Source organism: Anguilla rostrata, chromosome 5, assembly GCF_018555375.3.
Source record: "Anguilla rostrata isolate EN2019 chromosome 5, ASM1855537v3, whole genome shotgun sequence".
NCBI classification, from domain to species: domain Eukaryota; kingdom Metazoa; phylum Chordata; class Actinopteri; order Anguilliformes; family Anguillidae; genus Anguilla; species Anguilla rostrata.
In genome coordinates, this window is record NC_057937.1 from 4,563,076 (window position 1) to 4,588,999 (window position 25,924).

General features: G+C 49.6%; 1 protein-coding gene across 6 annotated transcripts in view; it reads right to left on the reverse strand.

Moving 5' to 3' along the window:
• Positions 1-2,566: 2,566 nt before the first annotated feature.
• Positions 2,567-25,924, reverse strand: part of fgfr3 (fibroblast growth factor receptor 3) — a 59,184-nt gene continuing 35,826 nt past the window's right edge. For 4 of the 6 annotated variants that reach the window (XM_064334682.1, XM_064334685.1, XM_064334684.1 and 1 more), the window contains 13 exons: positions 21,348-21,471; positions 20,642-20,832; positions 16,226-16,370; positions 15,050-15,228; positions 14,017-14,165; positions 13,130-13,251; positions 12,503-12,613; positions 12,066-12,256; positions 11,774-11,896; positions 10,697-10,767; positions 8,598-8,735; positions 7,857-7,962; positions 2,567-6,354 (listed from right to left, as the gene is read on the reverse strand). In XM_064334682.1, coding sequence (XP_064190752.1) covers positions 6,184-6,354; positions 7,857-7,962; positions 8,598-8,735; positions 10,697-10,767; positions 11,774-11,896; positions 12,066-12,256; positions 12,503-12,613; positions 13,130-13,251; positions 14,017-14,165; positions 15,050-15,228; positions 16,226-16,370; positions 20,642-20,832; positions 21,348-21,471 — 1,821 coding nt within the window. In that variant the 3' untranslated portion in view covers positions 2,567-6,183. Of the gene's footprint in view, positions 6,355-7,856; positions 7,963-8,597; positions 8,736-10,696; positions 10,768-11,773; positions 11,897-12,065; positions 12,257-12,502; positions 12,614-13,129; positions 13,252-14,016; positions 14,166-15,049; positions 15,229-16,225; positions 16,371-17,569; positions 17,715-20,641; positions 20,833-21,347; positions 21,472-25,924 lie in introns of all 6 variants that reach the window. The other 2 variants (XM_064334683.1, XM_064334681.1) reach the window with 2 other exon arrangements.

Here is a 25,924-nt window from a genome sequence, read left to right on the forward strand (position 1 = left end):
AGGTGCAAGCTACAGTTTGAAAAAAACCACTGGGCAGAGACTCAGATTTTTTTTTAATTTTTTTACTGCGACTTCAAATGTGGTGTGAAACTCTAAATTTACACTGTAAAAATGCATCCGCAGCGTCTGCGCTCAGGCTGGCCAAGGGGACCTCAAAGTGCGCATGAAACCATGTGACCGCACGGCCTAAACACAGCCTCCACCAGCGAGTAATTACCTATAAAACAGACCTTAGCTCTCGCGCAGTGATGTGGCACCTTTTAGCGTCTGGTCTGCGTTTGTCCACTTGGTGGAGTGCAGTACCTGCTCAGTCTTCTTTGATTATGTGTGTTTTTTTTTTTTTTTTTGAGGGGGTGGGGGGCGGGAGGCGGCTCCATAAACACCTGGAAAGAAGCAGCCATTTGAGAGCGAAACAAGCCCCCCTCTCACGCCCCTGTGAATGGCCCGGTTCAGCAAGCAGGGGGGGTGGGGGGTGGGGGGTGGGGGGCAGGATGTTCCAGTCAGGACACACGTCAGACAGGACCAGGGCCAAGTCCCAAAAAACACACACACAGACCCCCACTGTCTCCCCCCCACTCTGGCCCCTGGAGCCCAAATTACACTGCCGAAAAAAGTAAAGCGTCCGTCACCTCACCTGCTGTCAGGGAAAAGCACTTATTTACCCCGGGGGAAACGGTGGAAATACACAAACACATTTGGAGGTATGACTGCGCACAATGCGTGGTGTGTGTATGCAAAAAAATAAATAAATAAAGTTTTCACTCGGTTACGTTCTTACTTGCGTTATTTGCACATGTCAGCCGCGGTCCAGTGATCGGCTGCGCGATACCATAACTGACGAAATCGCCTTTGATACGTGCGTGTGTGTCTATCTGTCTTTATGTAAATATTTGTGTTATACACAGCCAGAGGGAATTGTGGGAAGCGGACTCAAGTGGTGAAATGCCAGCCAGGTTTCAAAGGGTTTGTGAAGCCGTTTGACTCAATGAAATGCAAACATGACAACCCGCTCCTTGTCGAGCTTGAAGTTGACTGGAAAGTAATCACTGTGCGGAGTTCTATCGAAACTGCGAAGGAGTTCTATGTTCTTGCAGTAAACATATGAACTATGGACTAATTGATAAACTGTGCTTCTAAACTCACCCCATGGCATTTGCAACACATTCAACTGTTCTGTGTTGTGACTAGTCATGATCAGTGGTTGATATTTTGTGTTCGCCCTTTGTGTGGAGTCACTTTGTTTTACATTACGCATATATGTGCTTTTTACGACAGCATTTGGTGATAGTGATAATGTGGATATTTAATATAAGAATTGTTTTAGAGATTAATTATTAGAGAACAATAGAGGAGGAGTGCTTGGAGGAGTGCATCTGTCCCCCCGGCCCAATGCTCACTGGGGGTCCTGTTATGGGCTCTGCAAGGATTTATTGTTTTTTGTTGTTGTTGTTGTTGCTTTTGTTTGTTTTGCTTTGATTACGTGTGAGAGACCAAAGGGGGAAAAAAGGCTCAGCAACACTAAAGCATAGCACAGTGTATGTATAATTCATTTTAATGGTTCTAAATCATGGAAATGCCCGGGGCTGTTCCTGCTTATTTTCTGAAGATATACAGCTGTCTATCTCCGTCATAGGAGCCCCTCATTCCCTGGTTTGGGCCCACATAACTGTTCTGGGACTGACGGTTGTGCTGTGTTCAAATTTTATTTATTAATTTAATTAATTAATTTATTTATTTGGTAAATTAATGTTACCTTACTAATAATCTCTACGTCAGACAATCATTTACAATGTTCATCGTTCATTTTGGTAAATAAAAGGTAATGTCATAGGTTACTTGAATAGTGACGTGTATCCGTCTCGGTCTGGTGTAGACTGTGTCGCGTGCTCTCTCTAACTAGTTGTCAAAGTAAAGTAGTATTTTCAAAATCTTTACGTTTGCCAAAATACATAAATAGTACGGTTGTAAAAAAATTTTTTTTAAAAGGAGCGAGAGAACTTGCTTCCCCTTCCTTGCTTGACACACTTGAAGCCATGAAAAATACAAGCGTTGCTGTGCTAATTGTACTAGCCCGTAGGGCTAGCGCTGTCTTTATTATTTTATTATTATTTTATTATTTATTTCTGTGGATGTTGGTGGAATTAACACGGTGACTCCCTCAAGGACTGGATTACATCAACTGGGCAGTGACAACAACTTGGTGAGTGAAACAGCCATAATTAATCTTTATTTGATTAAGAGGATTGGATAAAAATGTAATAAAAATACAGCTTGATCATGGCATCTCCGTATCGTACGTGCGCGCGCGACTGCCTGCCTGCCTGGGTTATCGTGTCTTTGTAGTTGCAACCTTTGGCCGTGTTTTAAATTTTTTTTTTACTTTGTTTTTGAATTCAGACCTATACTGCTGTAGGCCGGGGTGTCTACTTCGTCTTTGAATGTTGGCCTTGATATATATATATATATATATATCATATATTATCATTTATTAAATACATTAAAGCTCCAACCCCCCAAAACCTACCCACACATAAAAAAATAAATAAAGAAACGAACACACAGTGAGTGTGGTTTGTTATGTGTTTATTGAAAAAACTTTCAACAGCATAGTTTTTTGTCAGGCACAGCGACTGATATGAAAATAAAAAAAATTAAAAAAAAGTTTTCACCCAGTCTGGGGTGACGATGCACGGGGTGGTGTGTGGCGGAATGTACCAGAACAATGCGTCCAGTGGGTCCGAACGCAGAGGAGAACCGCTAGGAAATCTACAAAAAAGTTCTACATATCAAATGATTAGATTAGTCAGCCTTTTCTACATTTCTGTTACCAAAGAAAAGAAAAAAAAAAAAGAATATTGAGAAAAAATAAATTATATAGGATATCTAGTCTCAATTCTTTTGAAAATTTTGCTCACATACCTGTATGTAATTTCATTTCAGGAATAGGTAGCTGGAATGCTTGTAACTTTAATGAGTTTTGTTAAGAAAATACTGCAAAGGAAAACTTTCCTTTCTATAATTTTACAAAAAAACAAATCACACAGCTATATAAAATCTACTCAATGTACAACAATCACTTAGGTAATTTCCAACTATAAATTATGTTTTCTTCTAGTAAGAGCTTCATGGCACTATCAAGATACTTAAAACATGAGAAAACAAAAATAACCGGAAGAATGGTGGTTAAGCATTCCAATCTAGGAGAGGAAAAGTTCTGGGGTACTGTAAGAGTTCGACTGGCACTTTTTTTGGGGTTCCCCTGCTGATAAGCAACTTGCTGTACCACGGAATGCCGACTCAATCCATCTTAAATTCTGCTTTTTTCTACCGAGGTAAAACAAACTGTGGGTGTGGCACACACACACAGTCCCCCTCTTTTTTTAAAACCAGAGTCATTATAAATACATTACAATAAATAACAACGTTGCACGGCGGATCTTCATTCAGATCTGAGCGGACCACACCACCATCTCTGCTTTGTTACTTAAGAAACATACTGGATGACCATCAGTAGTAGAAGCAAAACACAGCAAAAAAAAGGCACCCCTTGGTCAGCCAGGGAAGGTTCAAAGGTCAAAAACCAGGCTGAGCCATAGCCATTAGACAGCAGAAGTCCCCTATTACCCGCCACTGGAGCACAGAAGCTCCGTGAAGACTAAACAAACCAGGGCTACGCTACGCTACGCCTGTCTGCGTCACCTTTCGGCTGGCTCCTCGCTAGCAGAACACAGGAAGAATAAAAAACGCTCTCACCACAGGGAAAGCTTTTACCCATCTCGGAAGAACAAATTAAAATGCATCAACGTCCAATCCAAATCATACCCCACAAGTGCCTATACTCTCCCCCCCCCCCCCCCCCCCCCATTCTCAAAAAATTCCTAGAAGGGCCTTCTAAGACCCCCCCTTGTTTGGCAACCGTAGACATTTGATACATTCAGATGAAATTCATCTTATAATTAACTACCCCCCCCCCCCCTCCACCTTATTTTTAAAATGAGTTCCAGGCACTTTCGAGACAAATAAAATGGGCCAATTAAACGACGAGAGGAAGCATAATGTAAATTGAAATAACTGCACGGAATGCTGACGCGGCAGTTATCAGCATTTTAGCAGCAAGACACACTTTGCTGCTGCTTGCCACTGGGTAACCCTACCCCATTTCCCTTTTTGCAATTGTCACTAATTATAGAGCCCGTTAGCATTTTAAACCTTCGCCTCATGTCAACCAGGGACAGCTGTGGGCAGGCTGAGGAATATTTGGCCATGGGATTCCCACAATGCACTTGTGCAAAAGGGACTTTGTCCCGCCAGCCTCCTAGTGCATTACCTGGATATGAGATTTAAAATAAAATAAAATAATCATAATAAAAAAAAGATTACAGTCTGTACACCACCTTTTGTGGTGCACTGCCATTTTAGAACCATTCATTAAGACAATGTGTACAAAACTGGAAAAAACATACATAAAAAAAAAAAAATCACAATTCAGAGTTTTTGTTTGTTTTTTTGCTTTGCGGAATTCACTTTAAGGAAGTGTATCCACAATGCATTCCTTCATATCTAGGAGAAATACTATTGGGTAGCAGCTAGAATGTTAAACGAGAGGTTGGGTGGGGATCTGGTGAAGAGTCTGGTGGTTTCATTGGAGGTTCTTGTTAAAGGTCAAAGGTCAACCCCCTTGTTTTTGAGTAATCGCTGTTGCTGCGCTGTTTGGAGGCCGCTGTAGTGCTGTTAAATAATTCACCACTGCAATCCAGGACTAAATGTCTGTACACCGTAGTTTCTTATTTATACCTGTGTATATACCCAGCGCAATGTTTCAGAAACTACACGCCTAAAAGAATCTTCCCATTTTTTTTTCATACATTCTTTCAACTGTAAACAAAAAAAAAATCAATCAAAATCGGACTTGGCCAATCTGAAGGTTGAGAAAATATCTTGCCTCATTTCTTTTTGTTAATAAGTTATAAAATTAAAATCTGAAAAACTCAAGTCGTTTACAGTACCAAATATCCTAAACTAGCTTTTAAAACCCTTTGAACAGATATGTTAAGTCTATAAATAAATTACAAATATACATGTTAATTACTCAAATAAACTTCAAAAGATTAAATGATATGATCACAACAGTATATCCTAGATTGCAATGTTTGGATTTTCAAAATTTTCAAAAAAATGTATATTTCTTTTAAGTACACTCCTGCTTACAGCATTATGATACATATTTGTATTTATATATTTACAATAGAAACTTTTTTTCAGATAATACACAAAAACAAAAATTAATTTACTTTTGCTTTAAAGCCTCCCAATGTAACCTTGTAATGTCTGATGGCAAAAAATGCGACTCCGACTCCCATGAAGGGATTAAAAATTTTTTTTTAAAAAAAGTGTTCATTTTGTTAGCGACATGGTAAGACTGCAGCCAACACAGGCTGTGTGGCCACTGAGCGACCAGCCAGTCACAGTGCATTTACTGAGCGACCAGCCAATCACATTGCGTTTACTGAGTGACCAGCCAATCGCAATGCGGTCCAGGTAACAGAATTATGAAACTCCTACTCTGGTGCTGTAGGTCCTTCATTGGCTGATAATTTGGGGTAAAGTCTGGTGGGGGGGAGGGTAAGGGGGCTGGACCCCTGAGCTTGACACTGGGCCCTGATATTGCATATCTCCTAACGGAGCGCCTTCTCCCCATGAGTCTGTAAAACTGGGCGTGGCCAGACTGAGACGGCCCTATTTTCTCTCAAGAGGTCCCAAGGGGGGGGGGTCAAACTGCTTCCCATGGCAACAGTGTCCACTCCCCTCCTCCCAGTCGACGTCCTCTCTGTCCTTTTGCGTTTGGTAGGCACGGAACGGTGTTGGCACGACCAGTCGCGAGCGTCCAAAAAAATTTTGGCCCCTCCCTCCCCCCCCCCCAAAAAAAAGAAAGAAAGGGAATCCGTGATTCAGAGGGGTTTGGATGAAGAACACCTTCAAGCTGAGTGGTCCCTCTCAGCGTTGCCCAGTCAAAAAAATATAATAATAATAATAATAATACAACAAAAAAAAATCAAAACCTGGACCACAGAACGTGAGGTTCTATGAGGTGTAGATTGTTCTAGAGTACAGCGTTCGTCCCGGTTCTCCCAGAACAGGAGAAAAGGAGGAGAGGTGTTTTTTGGGGGGTACGCGGCGCGCTCCTCAGGTCTGCGTCCTGAGCACCCCGTTGCTCTGGTGCTCTTTGGCCAGGCAGGGCTCGTCGGGCAGGGGGTCGTGGGCGAAGACGGAGTCGTCCCCGGAGGAGCAGGTGCTGTTGGAGTCCTGGCAGGTGGGGGAATACTGCTCAAACGGCACCGACAGGTCCAGGTACTCCTGTTGGGGGAAACGATGAGACACGACAAGGTCAGCAAAAACGGGCTACACTCAGTCGAACATGCTACACTCAGCCAAACACGCTACACTCAGCCAAACACGCTACACGCAGCCAAACACGCTACACGCAGCCAAACACGCTACACTCAGCCAAACACGCTACACTCAGCCAAACTCGCTACACTCAGCCGAACACGCTACACTCAGCCAAACACGCTACACTCAGCCAAACACGCTACACTCAGCCAAACGCGCTACACGCAGCCGAACGCGCTACACTCAGCCGAACACGCTACACTCAGCCAAACACGCTACACTCAGCCAAACACGCTACACTCAGCCAAACACCCTACACTCAGCCAAACACGCTACACTCAGCCGAACACGCTACACTCAGCCAAACACGCTACACTCAGCCAAACACGCTACACTCAGCCAAACACGCTATACTCAGCCAAACACGCTACACTCAGTCAAACACGCTACACTCAGCCAAACACACTGTGCTCAGCCAAACACGCTACACTCAGCCAAACACGCTACGCTCAGCCAAACACGCTACACTCAGCCAAACACGCTACACTCAGCCGAACACGCTACACGCAGCCAAACACGCTACACTCAGCCAAACACGCTACACTCAGCCGAACACGCTACACGCAGCCAAACACGCTACACTCAGCCAAACACGCTACACTCAGCCAAACACGCTGCACTCAGCCAAACACGCTACACTCAGCCAAACACGCTACACTCAGCCAAACACGCTACACTCAGCCAAACACGCTATACTCAGCCAAACACGCTACACTCAGCCAAACACGCTACACTCAGCCAAACACGCTGTACTCAGCCAAACACGCTACACTCAGCCAAACACGCTACACTCAGCCAAACACGCTATACTCAGCCAAACACGTTACACTCAGCCAAACACGCTACACTCAGCCAAACACGCTACACTCAGCCAAACACACTACACTCAGCCGAACACGCTACACTCAGCCAAACACGCTACACTCAGCCAAACACGCTACACTCAGCCAAACACGCTACACTCAGCCAAACACGCTACACTCAGCCAAACACGCTACACTCAGCCAAACACGCTACACTCAGCCAAACAACCGGTACTCAGCCAAACACGCTACACTCAGCCGAACACGCTACACTCAGCCAAACATGCTACACTCAGCCAAACACGCTACACTCAGCCGAACACGCTACACTCAGCCAAACACGCTACACTTGCACAAAACACGCTACACTCAGCCAAACACGCTACACTTGCCCAAAACAGGGTAGTTACACTTGGCCAAAACATTCTAAACTTGCCCAAAACACTCTATAGTCATCCAAAACACGCTACACTTGCCAAAACAGGGTAGTTACACTTGGCCAAAACATTCTAAACTTGCCCAAAACACTCTATAGTCATCCAAAACACGCTACACTCGCCCAAAACATTGCACAGTCACCCAAAACGTGGCAGGTGTACTCACGTCAGTGGAGGTCATGGAGAGCACGCGGTCATGGTCCTCCACCAGCTGCCGGAAGGTGGGTCTCTGGGAGGGGACAGCGTGCCAGCACTCCCGCATGATCATGTACCTGTGGGGGGAAAGTCCCGAAAGATCAAAGACTTGCTAAAGATCAGTCCGTTTCGCCTGTGTCCGTTCTGCCGCATTTACCCAGGTGTTTCCCAATTTTTTCCACACTGTCTGTAGACGGTGGATCCTTTTGGGACGGGACACTTACAGCTTGTGGGTGCAGTTGGCGGGTTTGTACCCTTGTGGGTGTAGTTGGCGGGTTTGTACCCTTGTGGGTGTAGTTGGCGGGTTTGTACCCTTGTGGGTGAGTTTGGGGGTTTGTACCCTTGTGGGTGAGTTTGGGGGGGTTTGTACCCTTGCGGGTGAGTTTGGGGGGGTTTGTACCCTTGCGGGTGAGTTTGGGGGTTTGTACCCTTGAGGGTGCAGTTTGGGGGTTTGTACCCTTGCGGGTGAGTTTGGCGGGTTTGTACCCTTGCGGGTGAGGTTGGCGGGTTTGTACCCTCGCGGGTGAGTTTGGGGGAGTTTGTACCCTTGCGGGTGAGTTTGGCGGGTTTGTACCCTTGAGGGTGCAGTTTGGGGGTTTGTACCCTTGAGGGTGCAGTTGGCGGGTTTGTACCCTTGAGAGTGAGGTTTGGGGGTTTGTACCCTTGAGGGTGCAGTTGGCGGGTTTGTACCCTTGCGGGACGGGACACTTACAGCTCGTGGGTGCAGTTGGCGGGTTTGTCCATGCGGTGCCCCTCCTTCAGCAGTTTGAAAAGCTCCTCGACAGGGATGCCAGGGTACGGGGACCCCCCCAGGGTGAAGATCTCCCATAAAAGCACCCCGTAGGACCAGCTGAGGGAGGAAAGGAAGCGAGGGAGGGAAGGAGGGAGAGTAGGAGGGAAAAGAACGGAAAACAAAAACAAAAGAGACAAAATTATACAATATGTACAAGCTGAGCAGAATACAGGCTGTGCATATGAGCTTAATTTGGCTTTAAGTGTTTTATTTTTAATTTAGGTAGCAAAAAATAACTGCAACCCTAATTAGTCTTGACAGATCATAACAGCCTCTGTGTGTCTCACATGCAGTAATTATATGCCGATTAATTATATTTGCCAATTACTGTCAGACACCGGGGGTCAGCTGTTCTAGTTGGTCTTGTAAGGAGAAACGGCTTCAGTACAGCTAATGTCTCTGGTGGACAGGTGTCAGCACAAAGTGCTCACACACACACACACACACATGAACACATACACGCACGCACACACACACACACACACACACACACACACACACACGTGCGCATATTCACTCACTCACACACACACACACACACACACACACACACACCTGCCATGTGTGAACAGCCTTATGTCAGTTTAACTGTCTGAGCTGCAGCAGTCAGCAGCCAGTCCCATCCTAAAAGCAGGCGGTAATCTGAGGGGGGGGAGGGCGGGTTGTCACGCCTGTTTATTTCACCGGCGCGGATCATTAGCCAAAAACTCGCACCCCCCCGAGCCTCTGGGCCCGGGTCTCCTGCCGTCCGGCAGGGCGCGGTTAATGGAATTATCCGAATTATCCACGCCCGGCTACCGCGAGAACCGCCACCCCGGCCCGCTGAGCCGCGACCAGTGCTGCCAGACATTTGGGGTGTCAGGCCACCCTGAGCCCCCCCCCCATGGTCTGGGAGGGGGGGTAATTCTGTCATTTTCGCACAAGCGGCCGCTCATGTCACTGCGCCTCAGTCCCAAACGGAGACAAGCCCGGGGGGAAGGGGGGGGACCCCAAAAAAACAACCCCCCCCCCCCATATGGTTTCACAGGTCAGCATTACACAGGTGATGTAGTCGCTCAGCTGCCTGTTGGGCTGTGTGTGTGCTCTCTTCATATTTTGGAGCACAGCAACAATAAGAGACAAGATCTCTAACAAGCAAAACTGCTTGAATGTGGTTACTGCTGTGGGAAAAAATTAACATGAAAAAAAAATAAATCTGAATTGTAAAAACAATGAAATGCATTTGATGTAATGCACTGAGATGCAGTGCTAACTGACCCTGGATCCTTGGTCTAGTGCACTGCTGTAGATACACACTGAGGGCGCAAAGAGGGCGTTAGCTGGGTCTGAACACACCTTTCTCAGGCCCAATGCTGTGTGAAAGCCCAGTTCACCCGCACACACACACGCCTCGCAGAGAAAACATGTTTTCATTAAGTAAAAAGTATGAATATTTCTGTGAATATTCAGATATGTGTGTATTGTGTTTGTGCGGCGTGTTATGAATGTTAAAACTGTACTTAAGAGCACACCGTGATTAAGGAAGTAAAAAGGTGTGAAAGTGCAGGTGTGCAAATCGGTCTCCTCTGCAGCAGGGAGAGAGGGAGGGAGGGAAAGAGAGAGAATAAGAGAGAGAGAGAGCTGGAGTGGGCAGAGATAGAGAGAGGGACGGAGGGAGAGAGAGAGAGAGAGAGAGAGAGAGAGCTGGAGTGGGCAGAAACGGAGAGAGAGAGAGAGGGAAGGAGGGAAAAATAGCGAGTGAGAAGAGAGGGAGAGATGGCGAGCGAGAGAGAGACCCAGTTACGTCAGAATGATGAATGAGGAGGAGGGAGAGAGACCACTCTACTATCAATTCTGTTAAAATGAAAAATCACTACATGTTCTGTGTCACACGTACGCGTACTCTCAGACACACACATGCACACAGACACACACACACTCAAATACATGCACACACCACACACCACTCACACAACACACACACCCACACACTCACACACACACACACACACACTCGATGTGACTGCAGCTGTACTCACACGTCGCTCTGGTGTGTGTAGACCCGGTCAAACAGGGCCTCTGGCGCCATCCATTTCACCGGCAGCCGACCCTGCAACAACACGGCCACAAAAGAACCTTCCGGTCAGCAGGATCGCTTCGGGTCAGAACGGCACCGGCTCAATCCCCCCCTAAACCCTCCCCGGGGCCCGGGGCCTGGGGCCACCTCTCAGCTCCCCACTGAGCATGCTCAGACGGAGGTCAGTTGCTGAGCACAGCGGTGATCAGTCAGACGGTAAAGCCCCCCGGCTCAAACAGGCTCCGCCGGGGGGGGGGGCAGACAATGGGGAGCGCCGACGCGGAAAAAAACAACCGCGTTACCCATCATCCCTCACAACCCGCACGTTAAAACCACCTGACCCCGGGCCCCCTGGTCTGCTGCTGGGGTCAGACACGCCTCCCCACCGTCCCGCGTCCTTGCGGTGCCACGTTATTAACGTTTGGCGGCTCTCTCTCTGTGTCGCATTGCGGCATTTTCTCTTTATCTTTTTCTTTTTTTTTTTGTGTGGCTGCACTGCGTTTTAAGGTCGATGCGCGGTGACTGTTTGTTTGTAGCGCTCTCTACCAATCGTAAATCCATATTAGTAACGGCCGTGGCAGGGAGGCTGCCGATTGGCTGGTTTTCTTTCCTCTGCACAAAGCAGCCGCAGCTTCTGTGTTCCTCCTCTCGTTCCAGGTGTGTCTCTGTCTCTCGGGTGTGGGGGGGGGAGGCCTGTGCCGAGCTCTAAAGGCAGTGGGGGTCGTCTGCCCTCGGTTTGGCTTAGCGTCGCGGCGCTAATGGCTGCAGTCCAAGTTTGGGTAAACAGGCACCAGCACCTGTTCTTCGTCTCTGGGCTCTTAAAAAACAGCCTTCACCGTCTCTTACCGAGCGCGCTCCTGACTAGAGATGGATAACTTTATGTGGAGGGACACCTGATATGATTGAAGTACTCTAGACGTGATGCACACGTGCACAGATGGAAGCATAATCCCTTTATCGTGCATCTCTCACCCAGGGGTGACGGTGTAGGGTAACGGTTTGGGACCACGCAACGGTCCCGCCCTGCGTCTGTACGTACGTTAGTTGTCTTTTTGTAGTAGTCGATGTTGTGCACGTCCCTGGCCAGCCCGAAATCTGCGATCTTCATCACGTTGTCTTCCGTAACCAGAACGTTCCGGGCAGCCAGGTCTCTGTGGATGCACTGTGGAGGGGAGAGAAGGAACCAATCACATTCAGAACTTACGCACTACACACCCAATCCGGTACTGAACTGGTACACCAAACATCAGCTGACTGACCGAGCGACTGACTGACTGAGAGACTGAGTGACGGACTGACTGAGCAATGGACCGACTGAGCGACAGACAGACCTTCTGGGAGGCCAGGTACTCCATGCCCCGGGCCACCTGGTAGGCGCAGGACACCAGGTCTTTGAAGGTGAGCTGCTCGTCGGGGATCTTGCAGGTGTCGAAGGAGTAGTCCATGCCGGGGGGCCTGCGGGCCCGCAGGTACTCCCGCAGGTTCCCCTTGGAGGCGTACTCCACCAGCACGTACAGGGGCCCTAAAAACAGACAGGTCACAGGTCACAGGTCATAGGTCACCCATCAGAACAACCGGCCCAGCCCCACCTAGAAGCCCTTACCCGAGAGCAGTGGTGAAAGTAATCCCAGAGTTTGGTGGTAAATCTCACTTGGATGACTGAGCAGATGCACAGTTATGACTGCTATATTAAGTGCATATGCACAGTTATGACTGCTATATTAAATGCATACGCATGGTTATGGCTGTTGGCATTGTGGTGGCTCACCGTCTTGCGTGCACGCGCCCAACAGGTTGATGATGTTCTTGTGTCGGCCAATCATCTTCATCATCTCCATCTCAGACACCAGATCTGATAGGTCCTTATCAGTGGCGTCATCTGGGGAGAGAAACCATGAAATCTGTGAGAAACCTACAGTAGGTGTCCAGGCTTTATAGAAAATTCACTGTCTTAGCCTCAGTCTAGAGGAACCTGTAAAGCAGGGCTGCCCAATCCTGCTCCTGGAGATCAACCGTCCTGTAGGTTTTCACTCCAACCCTAACAAAGCATGTCTCACTCAACAGCCAGAGAGCTCACTGAGATTAGTAAAGTCAGGTGTGCCAAATTAGGGTTGAAATGAAAACCTCCAGGATGGTAGACCCCCAGGAACAGGGTTGGGCGGCCCTGCTGTAAGTTTAAGTGTTTACTGGGGCGCAGATTAATGGGGTTCAGTTGCTGTTTAAGAATGGCAGAGGCTGTAGTGTTGTTGTCTTCTGTTCTGCATTGTTCCCTATTCGTTAATGTTTTCTGACTAGTTGATAATGTATTTCAGACACATAGTGATTTGGAGATGACTTGTTCCTCCCTGTTCAGGGGAAGCGCATTTGGCCTTGTTCCCGCCGTTCTCGTACGGACCTTTCAGCATTTTGACGGCGACCGTGAGGGGTTTGTTCGGCTTCTCCTTGTCGATCCCGATGGCCTCGGCCATGACGACCTGCCCGAAGCAGCCCTCGCCCAAGGGCTTCCCCAGGGTCAGCCTGCAACGCAACACAGAGCGTCAGCCCAGTGCAAATCAACAGCACAGTATCAGCACAGTGCTACTCAACAGAACGGTATCAACCAGTGCAGCCACAGGACATATAGCCATGCAATCAACAGCACAGTACACCGTGCAATCAACAGCACAGTATTAGCCCAGTGCAAATCAACAGCACAGTATTAGCCCAGTGCAAATCAACAGCACAGTATTAGCCCAGTGCAAATCAACAGCACAGTATCACCCAGTGAAACTCTGTAGCACAATATTAGCTTGGTGCAACTCAACAAAACAATATCAACCCAGTGCAGCTCAACAGGACAATATTAGCCCAGTGCAAATCAACAGCACAGTATCACCCAGTGCAAATCAACAGCACAGTATTAGCCCAGTGCAAATCAACAGCACAGTATTAGCCCAGTGCAAATCAACAGCACAGTATTAGCCCAGTGCAAATCAACAGCACAGTATCACCCAGTGAAACTCTGTAGCACAATATTAGCTTGGTGCAACTCAACAAAACAATATCAACCCAGTGCAGCTCAACAGGACAATATTAGCCCAGTACAAATCAACAGCACAATATCAGCCCAGTGTAGCTCAACATCACCCAAAGCAACTCAACATCAATCAGAATTGGGCACACTCTTATCTGAAAAACACAATTCCAAGTGGCTGCTTCTCTTCCATCCGGAGCCCAGCAGCCATCGAGACTTGCGTCGTAAAAACGTAAGTGCGCGCTTGCCCCCCTCCGGCCCCCCCTCACCTGGTCCGCGGGAACTCCCACTTGGGGTCGGCGGGCAGCTCCAGCTCGGACACGTTGGCCAGCGTGGGCCCGTCGCTGGAGGACAGCCGGGCGATGCGCACCAGCGGCGTGTTGGAGTTCATGGACGAGTTGGACTCCAAAGACACCTGCTTGGGTGCAAAACACAGCAGAGTTATAGTCTCTGAAAGAGAGGGCGGGCGGGGAGCTCTGAGAGGTGTAGGGATGGGGGGTAGGGTGGGGGGGGGGGGGTATATTGCGGTATTTACGGCTTGGATTCCTGACCTGCTGGTTACTGTGGAACTGATGTTCTGGGGGAGTGTTTTAAACACAGTCAGACCGGTGACAGGGAGGGGGGAGTGTGTGTGTGTGTGTGTGTGTGTGTGTGTGTGGGGCACTCTTACTCATATTGTACTACTGAGATTCTGACACAAACCTGTCCACTTACCCCAACTCCACTCATCCCTCAGAGAGGGTAGGATGGCTGGATGACCTAAAGCGGCCAACAGTGTCCACAGTATTCACCATATAACACATACACGCACACACACACACACACACTCTCTCTCTCTCTGTCACACACACAGCCATGCAAACCAACCCTGCAGTTTTGCGCTGGATTTATTTCACGGGCAGAATTAACATAATTAGCATAATTAGCATAACAGCGCAGCTGTAATAGAGTGTCTGTGAGTGATGACCGCCACTGACTCCAGTGTTTTCCTGGGGCAGTTGAGTGTTGAGTACAGACAGCGTGTGGCTTTACGCCTGGTTACTGACTCTTAGGTGACATTTTTACAGGCGGTGAGGCGCGCTGGTGAGCAGCAAATGAATGATCAAACAATCCTTTTAAAGTACATGGGGGCAGAACCTGTGTGATTAGAATGGTCTGTAAAGCATCTTGTGCTGCATGGCAATATAAAGTTATATTAATGATTATCTTTATCATTATTGTGGAAAATAAAGAAAGGGAAAGGGGGATAGGAAAGGGGAGGATCTGTCTATCTGAAGGAATCTTGTATCTACTTTCTGTTACCTGTCTCTTGAGAGGGAACTTGGAGAGCTTCTGCACGGGCGGCGTGGGCAGCGTCTTCTGGCTCGACATCCGCATGCGACAGAGGATGACGATGACCACCGTGAGGATGAAGAGCACGCACCCTGTCACGTAGATCAGGATGTCGGCGTAGTCGTCCTCCTTCTCGCTGTCTTCGACGGCTGGGAGGGGTCGAAGGTGAACGATCAGCCAGACGATACGCGAAGAAGAAAAAAAAAACTAAAAACCACAGCAGCACTAGTAGACATTTAACACCTGTTGTTGGAATAATCCAGCATTGTTCGCTTAATGGCTTGTTTTGGGAAAGCTTGGCATTTTCAGACAAGGGGTGTTTTTCCACAACAACTGAAAACCATTAATTTACTCGGAAGTGTGGTATTTAAAAAGCGGTATTGAGAATTTCCGCGTGTGCTTCGGTGTCGGCTACACGGATTACATCAGGTTTGAAACCTGGCAGTTCGGGGCGATCCTCTGTATGAAGAGTCTGACCCTAATTGCGCTTGAGGGTCCCTGCCGAATAATTAGTGTTCGAACCCGGAACCTCCGTCTTAGCAGGCAACAGGGCTACCCACTCTGCTGTATTAATATTATTATTATTATTATTGACTGAGGTCAGTCTGTTCAGACGCGTTGGCGTGGAGACTGCGGTGGTTCCTGTGGACCGCAGCGCTGCAGATTTAGCCGCTGATCTCAGCCGTGGTTTAAAAACGCGCCGTTCTCCCGCGGCGCGTCTGAGCTGGCCGCCGGGCCGCGCTTTTCGTGCGTCACGGACGCGCCGGTGGGGAGGCGGTGCCGGCGGTCTCTCCCGGCTCCGCCCAGCTCTCCGGCTTTGAGACTGGCTTCTGGAACGACGCCTTGGCGTTCGCTCCCCCTCGGTCTGAGAATGCCTTCGCTTACCCTCAAAACCAGCCACTGCGGCTAATACCTCATGAGCATCTGATTTTACACGTCCACTTTCACCTTAAACAGTATACAGTAGGTAATGAGAAAACAGTTTTTGTTTTACTGTAGCGAACGTTCAGAGGCAAACTTATAACATCTTATCAACACAACAGTTAAAAAAAGAAAGAGTGTCAAAGTGACAGGCAGTGTGATAGTGACCCCAGAGACAGGAAGGACCCCGGGGGAGAGGGAGGGGGTGGGGGGGGGGGCAGTTACCTGGCAGCACGGTCAGCCATGCCGAGTGGTAAGCATACCCAATAGAGTTCCCAGCAAGACAGGTGTACTCCCCAGCGTCCTCATACGACACGTTGGTGAGGAACAGAATCTCTAGTTCCTTATCCGTGGTGTTTATACCTGCCGTCTGGGACCCGGGGGAATCACGGAGAGAGGGAGAGAGAGAGAGAGAGGGAGAGAGAGAGAAGGAGGGAGAGAGGATATTTCATAAGCCTTAAATCCCAAGAGGAAATGCACAAATCACCGGAAGGAGCACCCAGGAAAAGCTCAAACCCCCCCCCCTCAATGATGGGAGGGGGGGTGGAAATAAAGAGCAGTGCTGTCCAGATTTCCCACCACACAGTGCAGCCACCAATGGAGTCACCCGCTACCCGTCACCACGGCGCCCAGGAGCCGGCAGCAAAGCAGCAAGGGCCCCCACCACCTCCTCCACTGACCGCGGAACGCCCCTGCCCACGCCCGGCGCCCCGGTCGCCACCCTGCCCCCGCTTCGCTGAACCTGATTGGGTGGGAGGGTTAACGCGTTCCGCCCCCCCCCCACACCTCGTGAAGGGCGGTGAGCTGGCGGGAACTGAGCCTTTACGAAAAATCTGATGAAAGGAGGACCACTGACGGGGGACGGATGGAGAGATGCGGGGATATAACAGTGGAGGGGTGGAGAGATGGAGGGATATAAAGATGGAGAGGTGGGGTCTGTGGGGGCAGTGGCTCTGTGGAGGCAGTGGCTCTGCGGAGCGCAGCTCTGAACCTCGGGCAGCAGGCCGAACCCGGGCCTGGCTCTCGTAGCGCTCTGTGGAGTCCGTGGCCACGCCCCTTCTTCTGGGCTCTTCAGAACGTTGGCGGTACCCGCGCGTTCACACGGGGAATACTAATGCGCCCGCGGAGTGCGCTAGGAGGGGGGGATCGATTGGGGGGGGGGAGCAGGCAGTCGCTGCTTAGTCTCAGCCTTGTTAGCAGTGTCCAGTCGGGTTATTGATCGGGAGAGGAGATGCAGGAGATTGGGTGGTAGTGGGAGTGGGGGGGTGGGGGGGGTGAGGCCGGTTAAAGTGGCTGCTGGTAACTGTGCTGCTATTATGTTTGGGGGGTGAGGGGTGAGGGGGGGGCACGGGGGGAGGGGGTGGTTTTCTCCACCTGCGAGCATGCAAGCTACACCCAAAGCAGAGCAGGAGGAGGAGGAGGAGCAGGATGAAGGGGAGGTGTGGCTGGGGGATGAGGACGACACGCTGCAGCAGGGTTTTAGAGAGAGAGAGGCAAGTCTGGGCGGGGCTAGAGAGAGCAGGGGGAGGCGGGGCTTTGGTAGAGGGGCGGGGTTACTGGGCACATTACCTGGTTTCTGAACAAAAAGCCAGAAGGGGTTCTCCGACTTGCCTACGAAATTAGAGGCCCGACACCAGTATTTGCCCTGGTCTTTCTCTGTCACATTGAACAGAGTGAGTTTAACATGGGCCTCTGTGCTGCTACTGACCACAGACTGGAGAGACAGACACAGACAGGTCAGTGGCTTGTCCTGGCAGGACCGACACACGCTCCTGTGCACATTACAGAACACAGTCACAATTACAGTCACCACCACCACCGTCACGTACAGTACAGACCCCACAGTAACACATCAGACAAACAGTACACACTGTATAAAAGTTCTGCTGTTTTCGATCCTAAAATGACCTCTGTTTAATAAGGGAAGGAGAGTCCAGGACAGAGTTCTCTTTTAACAGACTTTACTGGTGTACTGTTCACTGGCTCTGGGTCTAAAACCAGTTACTCTTTATTTTTCTATTGCACCCCAAAAAACTGGTTGTCACACATTTCTCAATGGACATTATTCAGAGTTTATTAAAAATAAATAAATAATAATAATTAAAAATCCAAAGAATTGACAACTTGGGGGAAAACAGGAAATGTATTATCCAACCCTTGAACAGTGATCCAGCTGAACTTTAAATAATTAAAAAAAAAAACAGGTTAAATTGTAGCCTCATTTTGCAGTTTGTATGTTTACATTTTACTGTGATTTTTGGAAATATTTTTGGAAACAGTCTACTGAGTTGGGGGATTATGAAGCTCAACACTGATACATGCAGTCTGATTGTCTTAAATCTTTCTGAATTGTATTCAAGGCTTTGTGCCTATGATGAGTTCCGGTGGGTCTAATTAAGAGGCAGGCATTTTGGGTTTGTTTGAGCCAAAACGGCAGTTCAGTGAAGACAACGGCACTGACTTTCTTCATCACTGCCGCCACTGAAAAGACACAGAAAATCAGCTGAAAATGCAAGTCCCTCGTCTTTCCATAAAGACAAAAACAGGAAGGCGGGAGTGTCTTTAGGGCTGCGTCTGCCTTTTGAATTAGCTGAAACAAATTTTCCCTTTTATCAGTGTGGGATTCAAACACGGGGAGGAAAAAAGCAAGCAACCAAAAAAAAAAAAAAAAGGCCTAAAGCTAAAAAAATGCTTTGTTCATGAATTACTGTATTTTTAGTGGTGGTGGCGGTGGTGGTGGTTGGTGCCACACATGCAATGTCGCAAGTCGTCTTAATGTTGGTGGTGCTGAGGGGGGGGAGGGAGGGGGTGGAGAGAGGGGGGAGGGGGGTGTGGTTTTGGAATGCGAAATCCCAGCAAATGTTGTTCCAATTATGTGGGAGGCAAAAATAGACGGTGGAGCCGCGGTCCTGGAGCCCGGCTTCGCTCTCGCGGTTCCCCCCGCCCCGCCCCCCCCCCCCCGCTCTGCTCTGCTGCTGACTCGGCCCTTCCCCAGAATCCCCTCACATTTTCCATGGCTGCTGTGCAGCGGGAAAGAACCGCCGCTCTGCCACCCGGCTCTGCGCCCCCCCCCCCTCCCCCCACCCACAAAATCAATCTCAGCCGCCGAGCGGCTCCTTCCCGGAGTCCCGACGAGCCGGCGTTCCGAGCGCTCCAGACCCAGACGCCTGTTTTTATTTGTTCCGTTAGAAGAAGAAAATGTTTTTAAAAAAAATTTTTAGAAAGGGGGGGGGAAAGGCAGGCGCTCCTGGCTTCTGAAGGAGTCTGTCTCTGTGTTGTCAAAGAGCCGGGCTCGTTTTTTGTCTTTTTTTTGGAGTGAAATTTTTTTTTTTTGGAGGAACGAGAGAAAGGTGAAAGGCTGGTTATGATGCACCTTTGTGCTCGTCAAAGTAAACAAAATAAACAAACAAAAAAAACCCTACATTTAAAAAAAAACTGACAGGAGTATAACCCAGTGCCTGTTTTCAAGGCGACGCTTTCGTACAGGTTAGAGAAACGTGTCTCGCTTCATCTTTCTGTCTCTCTCGGCATGTTCAAAGAAGGCCAGTGACACGGGCAACAAAATGGCGGCGGTGGCGGCTTCATCGCTCTGTAGGTCTGAGGGCGCTACATGAAACAAATGTGCCGTGTTTAAAAAATAAAAAAAAACGACCCATCTGAAAGCCCTTCAGGGCTGATGCAGCCGTCTCCCCTGCCCAAGAGCGGTCGGGCCGGTGACATCACTGTTTACATCTGGAAAATCCAGATCTGGCGCACTGCGGTCGAGCGCCCAGCCCAAAGCCTGCCTCCTGAACCCCGGTGTCCCCCCGGCGTCCCGGGCCCCCGTCGGGAGCAGAGACAGAACCCGCGCCCCGCCCGTCTTACCCGCCCGGGAATCTCACACACACACACACACGCGCGCACGCGCACACACACACACAGAATGCTTTAATTGTTTTTTTCCTCTCGGAGCGTAACACGCGAGCGACTTGACGTCGCCTGCTTCTCGGTTTCAGGGTCAGCGAGGAGGCACGGGCCGGGTGAGGAGAAGCTCCCAGAATGCACTGCTGCCTGGCAGCGTTAGCGGCGCTGTGCGCTTCTGTGGGACGCAGGCTAATGTAAACACTCCGGGCACCTTCTCTTTCTCCGGGTAGCAGTGGGACTGTAGCAGCAGACTAGATCTGGTCTGATAAATCTGGTTTATAATTCATTTCAATGCCAGTGGGCCTGTGTTCTGTCTTCTGGGGCAGCCCGTGTTCTATAAACAAGGTCTTATATTTTAGCTTTTACAGACCCGAGCCAATGACAGTGTACCCACTGCGGACCTGAGCCAATCACAGTGCACATGGCGCAGATCGGAGCCAATGACAATAGACCCAGCATACATCTGAGCCAATTGCAGCAGATCTGGTTTATAATTGATGTCAATGCCAGCAGACCTGTGTTCTGTCTCCTGGGCTGGCTGTATTTTATAAACAAGGTCTTATATCTTAGCTTCTACAGACCCGAGCCAATGACAGTGTACCCACCACGGACCTGAGCCAATCGCAGTGCACCTGGCATGGATCGTAGCCAATGACAGTAGACTCTGCATCGATCTGTGCCAATCACAGCAGACCTGGTGCAGATCTGAGCCTATGGGAATGCAGCTGAGACGCCTACCTTCAGGATGCTGACGTAGGGCACGCCGTCCGGGCCGTAGCGGGTGCCGTTGACCTCGATGTGCTTGAGCCACTGGATGTGGGGCTGGGCGTCGCTGTACACCTTGCAGTGGAACTCCACGTCGCTGCCCACCGGCACCGTCTGATTGGCCGGCAGGCCGGCCTGCAGGATCGGCCGGTGCGGAGAACGCTCTAGGGTTGGTGGGGGGAGGTTAGCCATTAGCATCGCAAAGCTGGTGAGATTTTAATGACTGACCCCCAGAAAGATGCACGCAATTTCAAAGAACCTCATCAAATATATGAATCTCTGAATGAATGTTCCTGTGATCTTTCCCTTTGGTGCGGTTAATCTGAGGGCAAGCAGTTTTTTTTATCTTCTTTCAGATCTGTGGATGGATTATTACGCCAGGGTGAGCAAGCAGGGTCGTATATCCCTTTCTTGGTTTCGTGCCAACTTCCTCTGCAAAGATCAATTATTCAGTTTGCCCAACTTCACATTTTCTGTACATTTCTGGATAATGAATGACAGCTGAAGACTTTTTTATTATTACTATATTTTAAACATCAGAGACATTTTTTACTAACATGGCCGAAACAGAGTTGGCGCTTTTAGCCGATAAGCTAGTTGAGCAAATGGTGGTAAGAGAAGCCTGTTGGCGGCTGTATGTTCTAGGGGTGCCCGGTGTTTTGGAAGCTGGGGGCCTTACCCAGGACGTCCAGCTGGTAGGTGTGGGTGATGGTGCCGTAGGTGTTCTGCACCACGCAGGTGTAGTTCCCCCGGTCAGAGGGCACCGCGCTCTCCATCACCAGGCTCCACTGCTGGTGCCTCAGCTGCAGGAGAGAGGAGAGAGCCCGGCTTAGGGTTAGGGCAGCAGTGCAGTGTAACGGGGTAAGGAGCTGGTCCTGAAGGTTGCGGGTTCGATTCCCGGGTGGGACACTTTGAGCAAGGCAGTCAACCTGCATTGCTTCAGTGCATATCCAGCTGTATAAATGGATGCAGTGTAAATGCTGTGTAAAAGTTCTGTTAGTCGCTCTGGATTTGATGTGTTTGTGTGTGTGTGTGAGAGAGAGAGAGAGAGACACAGTTCTCAGAGAGAGAGTGTGTGTGTTGCAGGCCTGTGTGTGAGTGTGTGTGTGTGTAAGAGACAGACAGAGAGAGAGACAGTTCTCAGAGAGAGGGTGTGTGTGTTACAGGCCTGTGTGTGAGTGTGTGTGTGTGTGAGAGAGACAGAGAGAGAGACACAGTTCTCAGAGAGAGAGAGTGTGTGTTACAGGCCTCTGTGTGAGTGTGTGTGTGTGTCTGTGTGTGCAGTTGGATGACCACAGTTCTCAGAGGAGAGGTGTGTGTACAGGCCTTGTGTAGTGGTGTGTTCTGGTGTGCATTATACCAAGCACAGAGAGTGTGTAAAGTTCTGCGAACACATTTAATTTCGTTTCTGTTTGCCTAACGACCATAGTGCTCAGGTGTGTTATCAGACATACTTTACCTGACCCTGAAACAGCACTTGGCACATATTTGCTTTGCCCCATCCAATACATTTAATCAAATAAAGCAAAGACATTCACAATGGTTCACAATGGATTTATGACACCACGTCCTCCACAGCTTTCCTGCTTTCCTGATCTCTTCCCTGTGTGTGAATTGCTTTTGAAATATTTAACTCTGAAACCTTTTTTTTCCGCCTTTCACTGGAAAAAAAAAAGAAAAACCAAGAATTCAACCTGTATTTCCAAATAATGAATTAGGATATTTGAGGATCAGTAAATGTTTTTTTGTTACTCTGTAAAGGGCAAAGCATTATATTCCAGGGAAATATGGTTATTAGAGAGGGTTTGTGCCGACGTGGCAGATTTGTGGTAATTACAGTTGGAGCCACTGTTCCTGCAGGATGCCGACGGTGTTTTTTAAAAATGTTATTATCCCACAGCAGCCTTCAGAGAATTGACCAGAAGCAGGGGACCTGATTAAAGGGCTTTTTATGAATTTTAAATCCCTCTAAAATTCTAAAAATATTTCATTAATCGCATTGGCAAAATGAAGTCTTTCCAAGCGGGGGGGAGGGGGGGAGGGAATGTCAGGGGAGAGGAGGTTTTCACGTAACCGTAACGTGCGCGTGTTCTTATCTGAAGAGGGAACATATGTGGCGAACGTGTTTTTCGGGCGAAGGCGAGCAGCGAGGAGGGCTCACTTGAGACCTCTTTGGGGGGGATTTCACGTCTCAGTGGCAGCCGATGGGGCGTGACGGGCGGACCTGCCGCCGTCTAAACGGAGCGCGCCCGCATCCAGGTGTCCGCTAACGGTGCGGTCACGCCGCCGCCGCCACCGCCAAGCTCCAGGTGAACGGCACCTTCAAACGTCACGATCGATGGGAAGGGGCAGGGGGGCAAAAACGGCGCTCTTGTTTCGTGTAGTAGCGCGGTGACGATGTTTTGGGAACTGCCACCTTGGGCCCTGCCTTTGCGGCGGGCCGGTTCACGGCGACGTTAGCGACGGTTAGCGGTTTTTGTGGCGGCGGCGGCGGGCGCTGACAGGGAGAGAGCGGTGCTCCCGCGGGGCTTGGACAGGGGCACATGGAAAAAATGCGGCTGTGTAAATATTATGTCCTGTGTGCCGCGCAGTTGCGTGGTTACAGGCCGGAGGGTGCCCCCCCCCCGCCCCCCCCGGTCCTGCCAGCGCGTTTGGCCCGGGCTGCGTGCCCGCCGTGCCCACTGTGCCCGCGCTGTAACAGGGCGGTGTGTCGGTGCCCGCGCGCCACCGATTGAAGAGCGCCCGCTTCTGACGACGGAAGCTTCCGGAAACGAGGGAACCCTTCTCCTGTGTTCTGGCGAGGCCCGGCCTCGAGTGACGTCACCTCGCTCGGCTTTTTGCGGAGGATGGAGAACCGGCTGCCGTTCCTGTGTCATATTTATTCTCCGGGGCGAGATGAAATGGGCGGGAGAGGAACGCTTTGATGTGCCCGCCCCCCCCTCCAAAAAAAAAAAAACAGACCCGCTTTTCTTGAGCCGGGCAGCATCTGATCCGATTCTGCCAGGGACACGGCCAGACTAGAGTCCCGCGACCTCTCCCGGGAACTGCCAGGTTCTTCCAGGATTCTGATGTGTGAGTGAGAAACCTTTGGGAATGCCACTGGAAAGCTCCTGGAAGACCATGGCGTTCCATATCGAGCACGTGAGCACCTCTTTTTCTGATGGGCTCTCAGTGGACCTTGTTCTGGAATTTTTTTACATGAGCATTGTACCGTGGTATCCCAGCATCCTTCACACTTGGGGAAGGGAGGGGGGGGGTTGCATTAGCACAACCACCAGAGGACTAATCCCACACCGCCGAACTACCGGCAGGTCAGCCCAACGCAAAGTGCAAACTAGGCTTTCGCCATATTAAAGATTCCGAACAGGATTACTCGATTAAGGAGCTTTACTGCGTGGCGTAGTCAGAGCTGTTCAAAACTGCTGATGTTTCAATGTTTGCGAGGTAGCGTGGGGCGGGGGGGGGGTTGGGTGGGTAGGGGGAACGACATCAAACGTCAAATCGACCGGGAAATGACAGCAAATGGGGCTCTGATGACGTGCGAGAAGGTTTTTCGGTTAACAAAACGGCCCATTTTTACGCCGCTGGAGCTGTTAGTGTCGATTTATGCTGCTGTCAGCCCCTGCGCTGGGGCGCTCCGGCTGGGGCCGGGTTTAATTTGACCCAGTGAGAGAAACCGGTACCAGGGGGGGCCAGAACCATCGGCACAGCCGTTAAAACTGCGTCTCCCCAAACATTTATTTAGCTTTTGCAGCCGAGCGACGTGGGCGTGTTCGCCGGTCAATTACCCAACAGAACAGGATCTCCCCGAAGGCAACGCTGCCTCACGCACGCTTATGCAGAGGCATGGAGCCGCTGGCAAATACACCCAGATAGCTACTGCACACACACACACGGATAACCACTGTATACACACACACACACACACAGATAGCCACGCTAAAGGTCAGTCCGAAAAGCCAAACAAACGAAGGCCTGACTGGGGTTCTAAAAGCACAGAAAGGTGATGCAGATCCCAGCATTGGGTTAAAAATAAGCCCCCCGTTTCACAGTATAACAGTTCCACCTGTTTCTCTGCAGTCAGTTACTCCGGTCCTTGCTTTTGTTTATCGTTCCAGAAACTTTCCAAAGCTACCGTTCGTTTAATTTCCGTTTACATAAACGGCCGGGGACAGATGCACGATTTAACAACAACAACAAAAAAAGTAAAAAAACAAAAAACAAACAGCGGGATTCTAATTACAGGAACAAAAGTACAAATAAATCTGTTTTACGGACGGCTGAGGAGGGCCTGAAACCGGTTACTCGACTGAGGCGAAGGACGGCGGTGGCCAGACGCTCGCGCTGCTTTGGTTTCAGTGCTCAAAGACGGTCCCGCTCCCCGCCCGCCACATGTCAGAACAACAAGAGCCCGGCTCCCTGGACGGACGCATCAGTCCCGTTTAGGGTCTGTCAGAGCTCCCCGCTGAGCTTCTCCTGTGATGGCTCAATAGAGAAATGACCTTTGACTGCCGGTGACCTTCAACCCCCGACCCCCACCCCCCCACCCTGCGCAGGGGGTCGTGCATTCAAACGTGGCAACGGCAGGAACTCGTTATTGCGATCTTTCGGCTTTCTCTGCGAACATTTCAATTAGTCATCTCTCTGCACCTCCGCTTCCCCGGGAGCCCGGACGCGATAAATCAACACCATCGCTGTCATTTTCACCGGCGAAATGTTTTACACGTTCAAACCGTTTTCAGTTGGTTCCTTTTGTTTCACAGACATTGTTATTCACACTGACTTTTACTTATACTTATGACATTTTTACACAATGTTCATTTACACAGCTTCATATTTTATGGAAGATGTTCAGCTAAAGTACCGTCCCCAAGGATACGAGGACAGTGGCCTGCTGGGATTTTAACCTGCAGAGTTACAAACCCAGGTTCAGATGTAAAACAGTGCCAGGTACTATAAATTAGCTGGATTGCTCAGAGTTTGGAGATGCTGAGGAGACTACTGGATGCCCATCTCAACAGTGTAGTACAGCTGAAGGGCAAATAGTTACAATGGAAAAGTCCTGCAACAGGAGGCTAAATTAAGAAAGGACTGAATCAAACTTTGTGTACAAAGCTCTCAGTGGAAACTCAACGAAAAACAGGACCATGGACCCGTTAGCACGGCCCTTACACCCGTTATCTTTGCTACGGGACAAACAGACCCTCAAATCTCACATCATCAGCTTGCCGCGAACGTTTATGTTTTTTTTTGCCG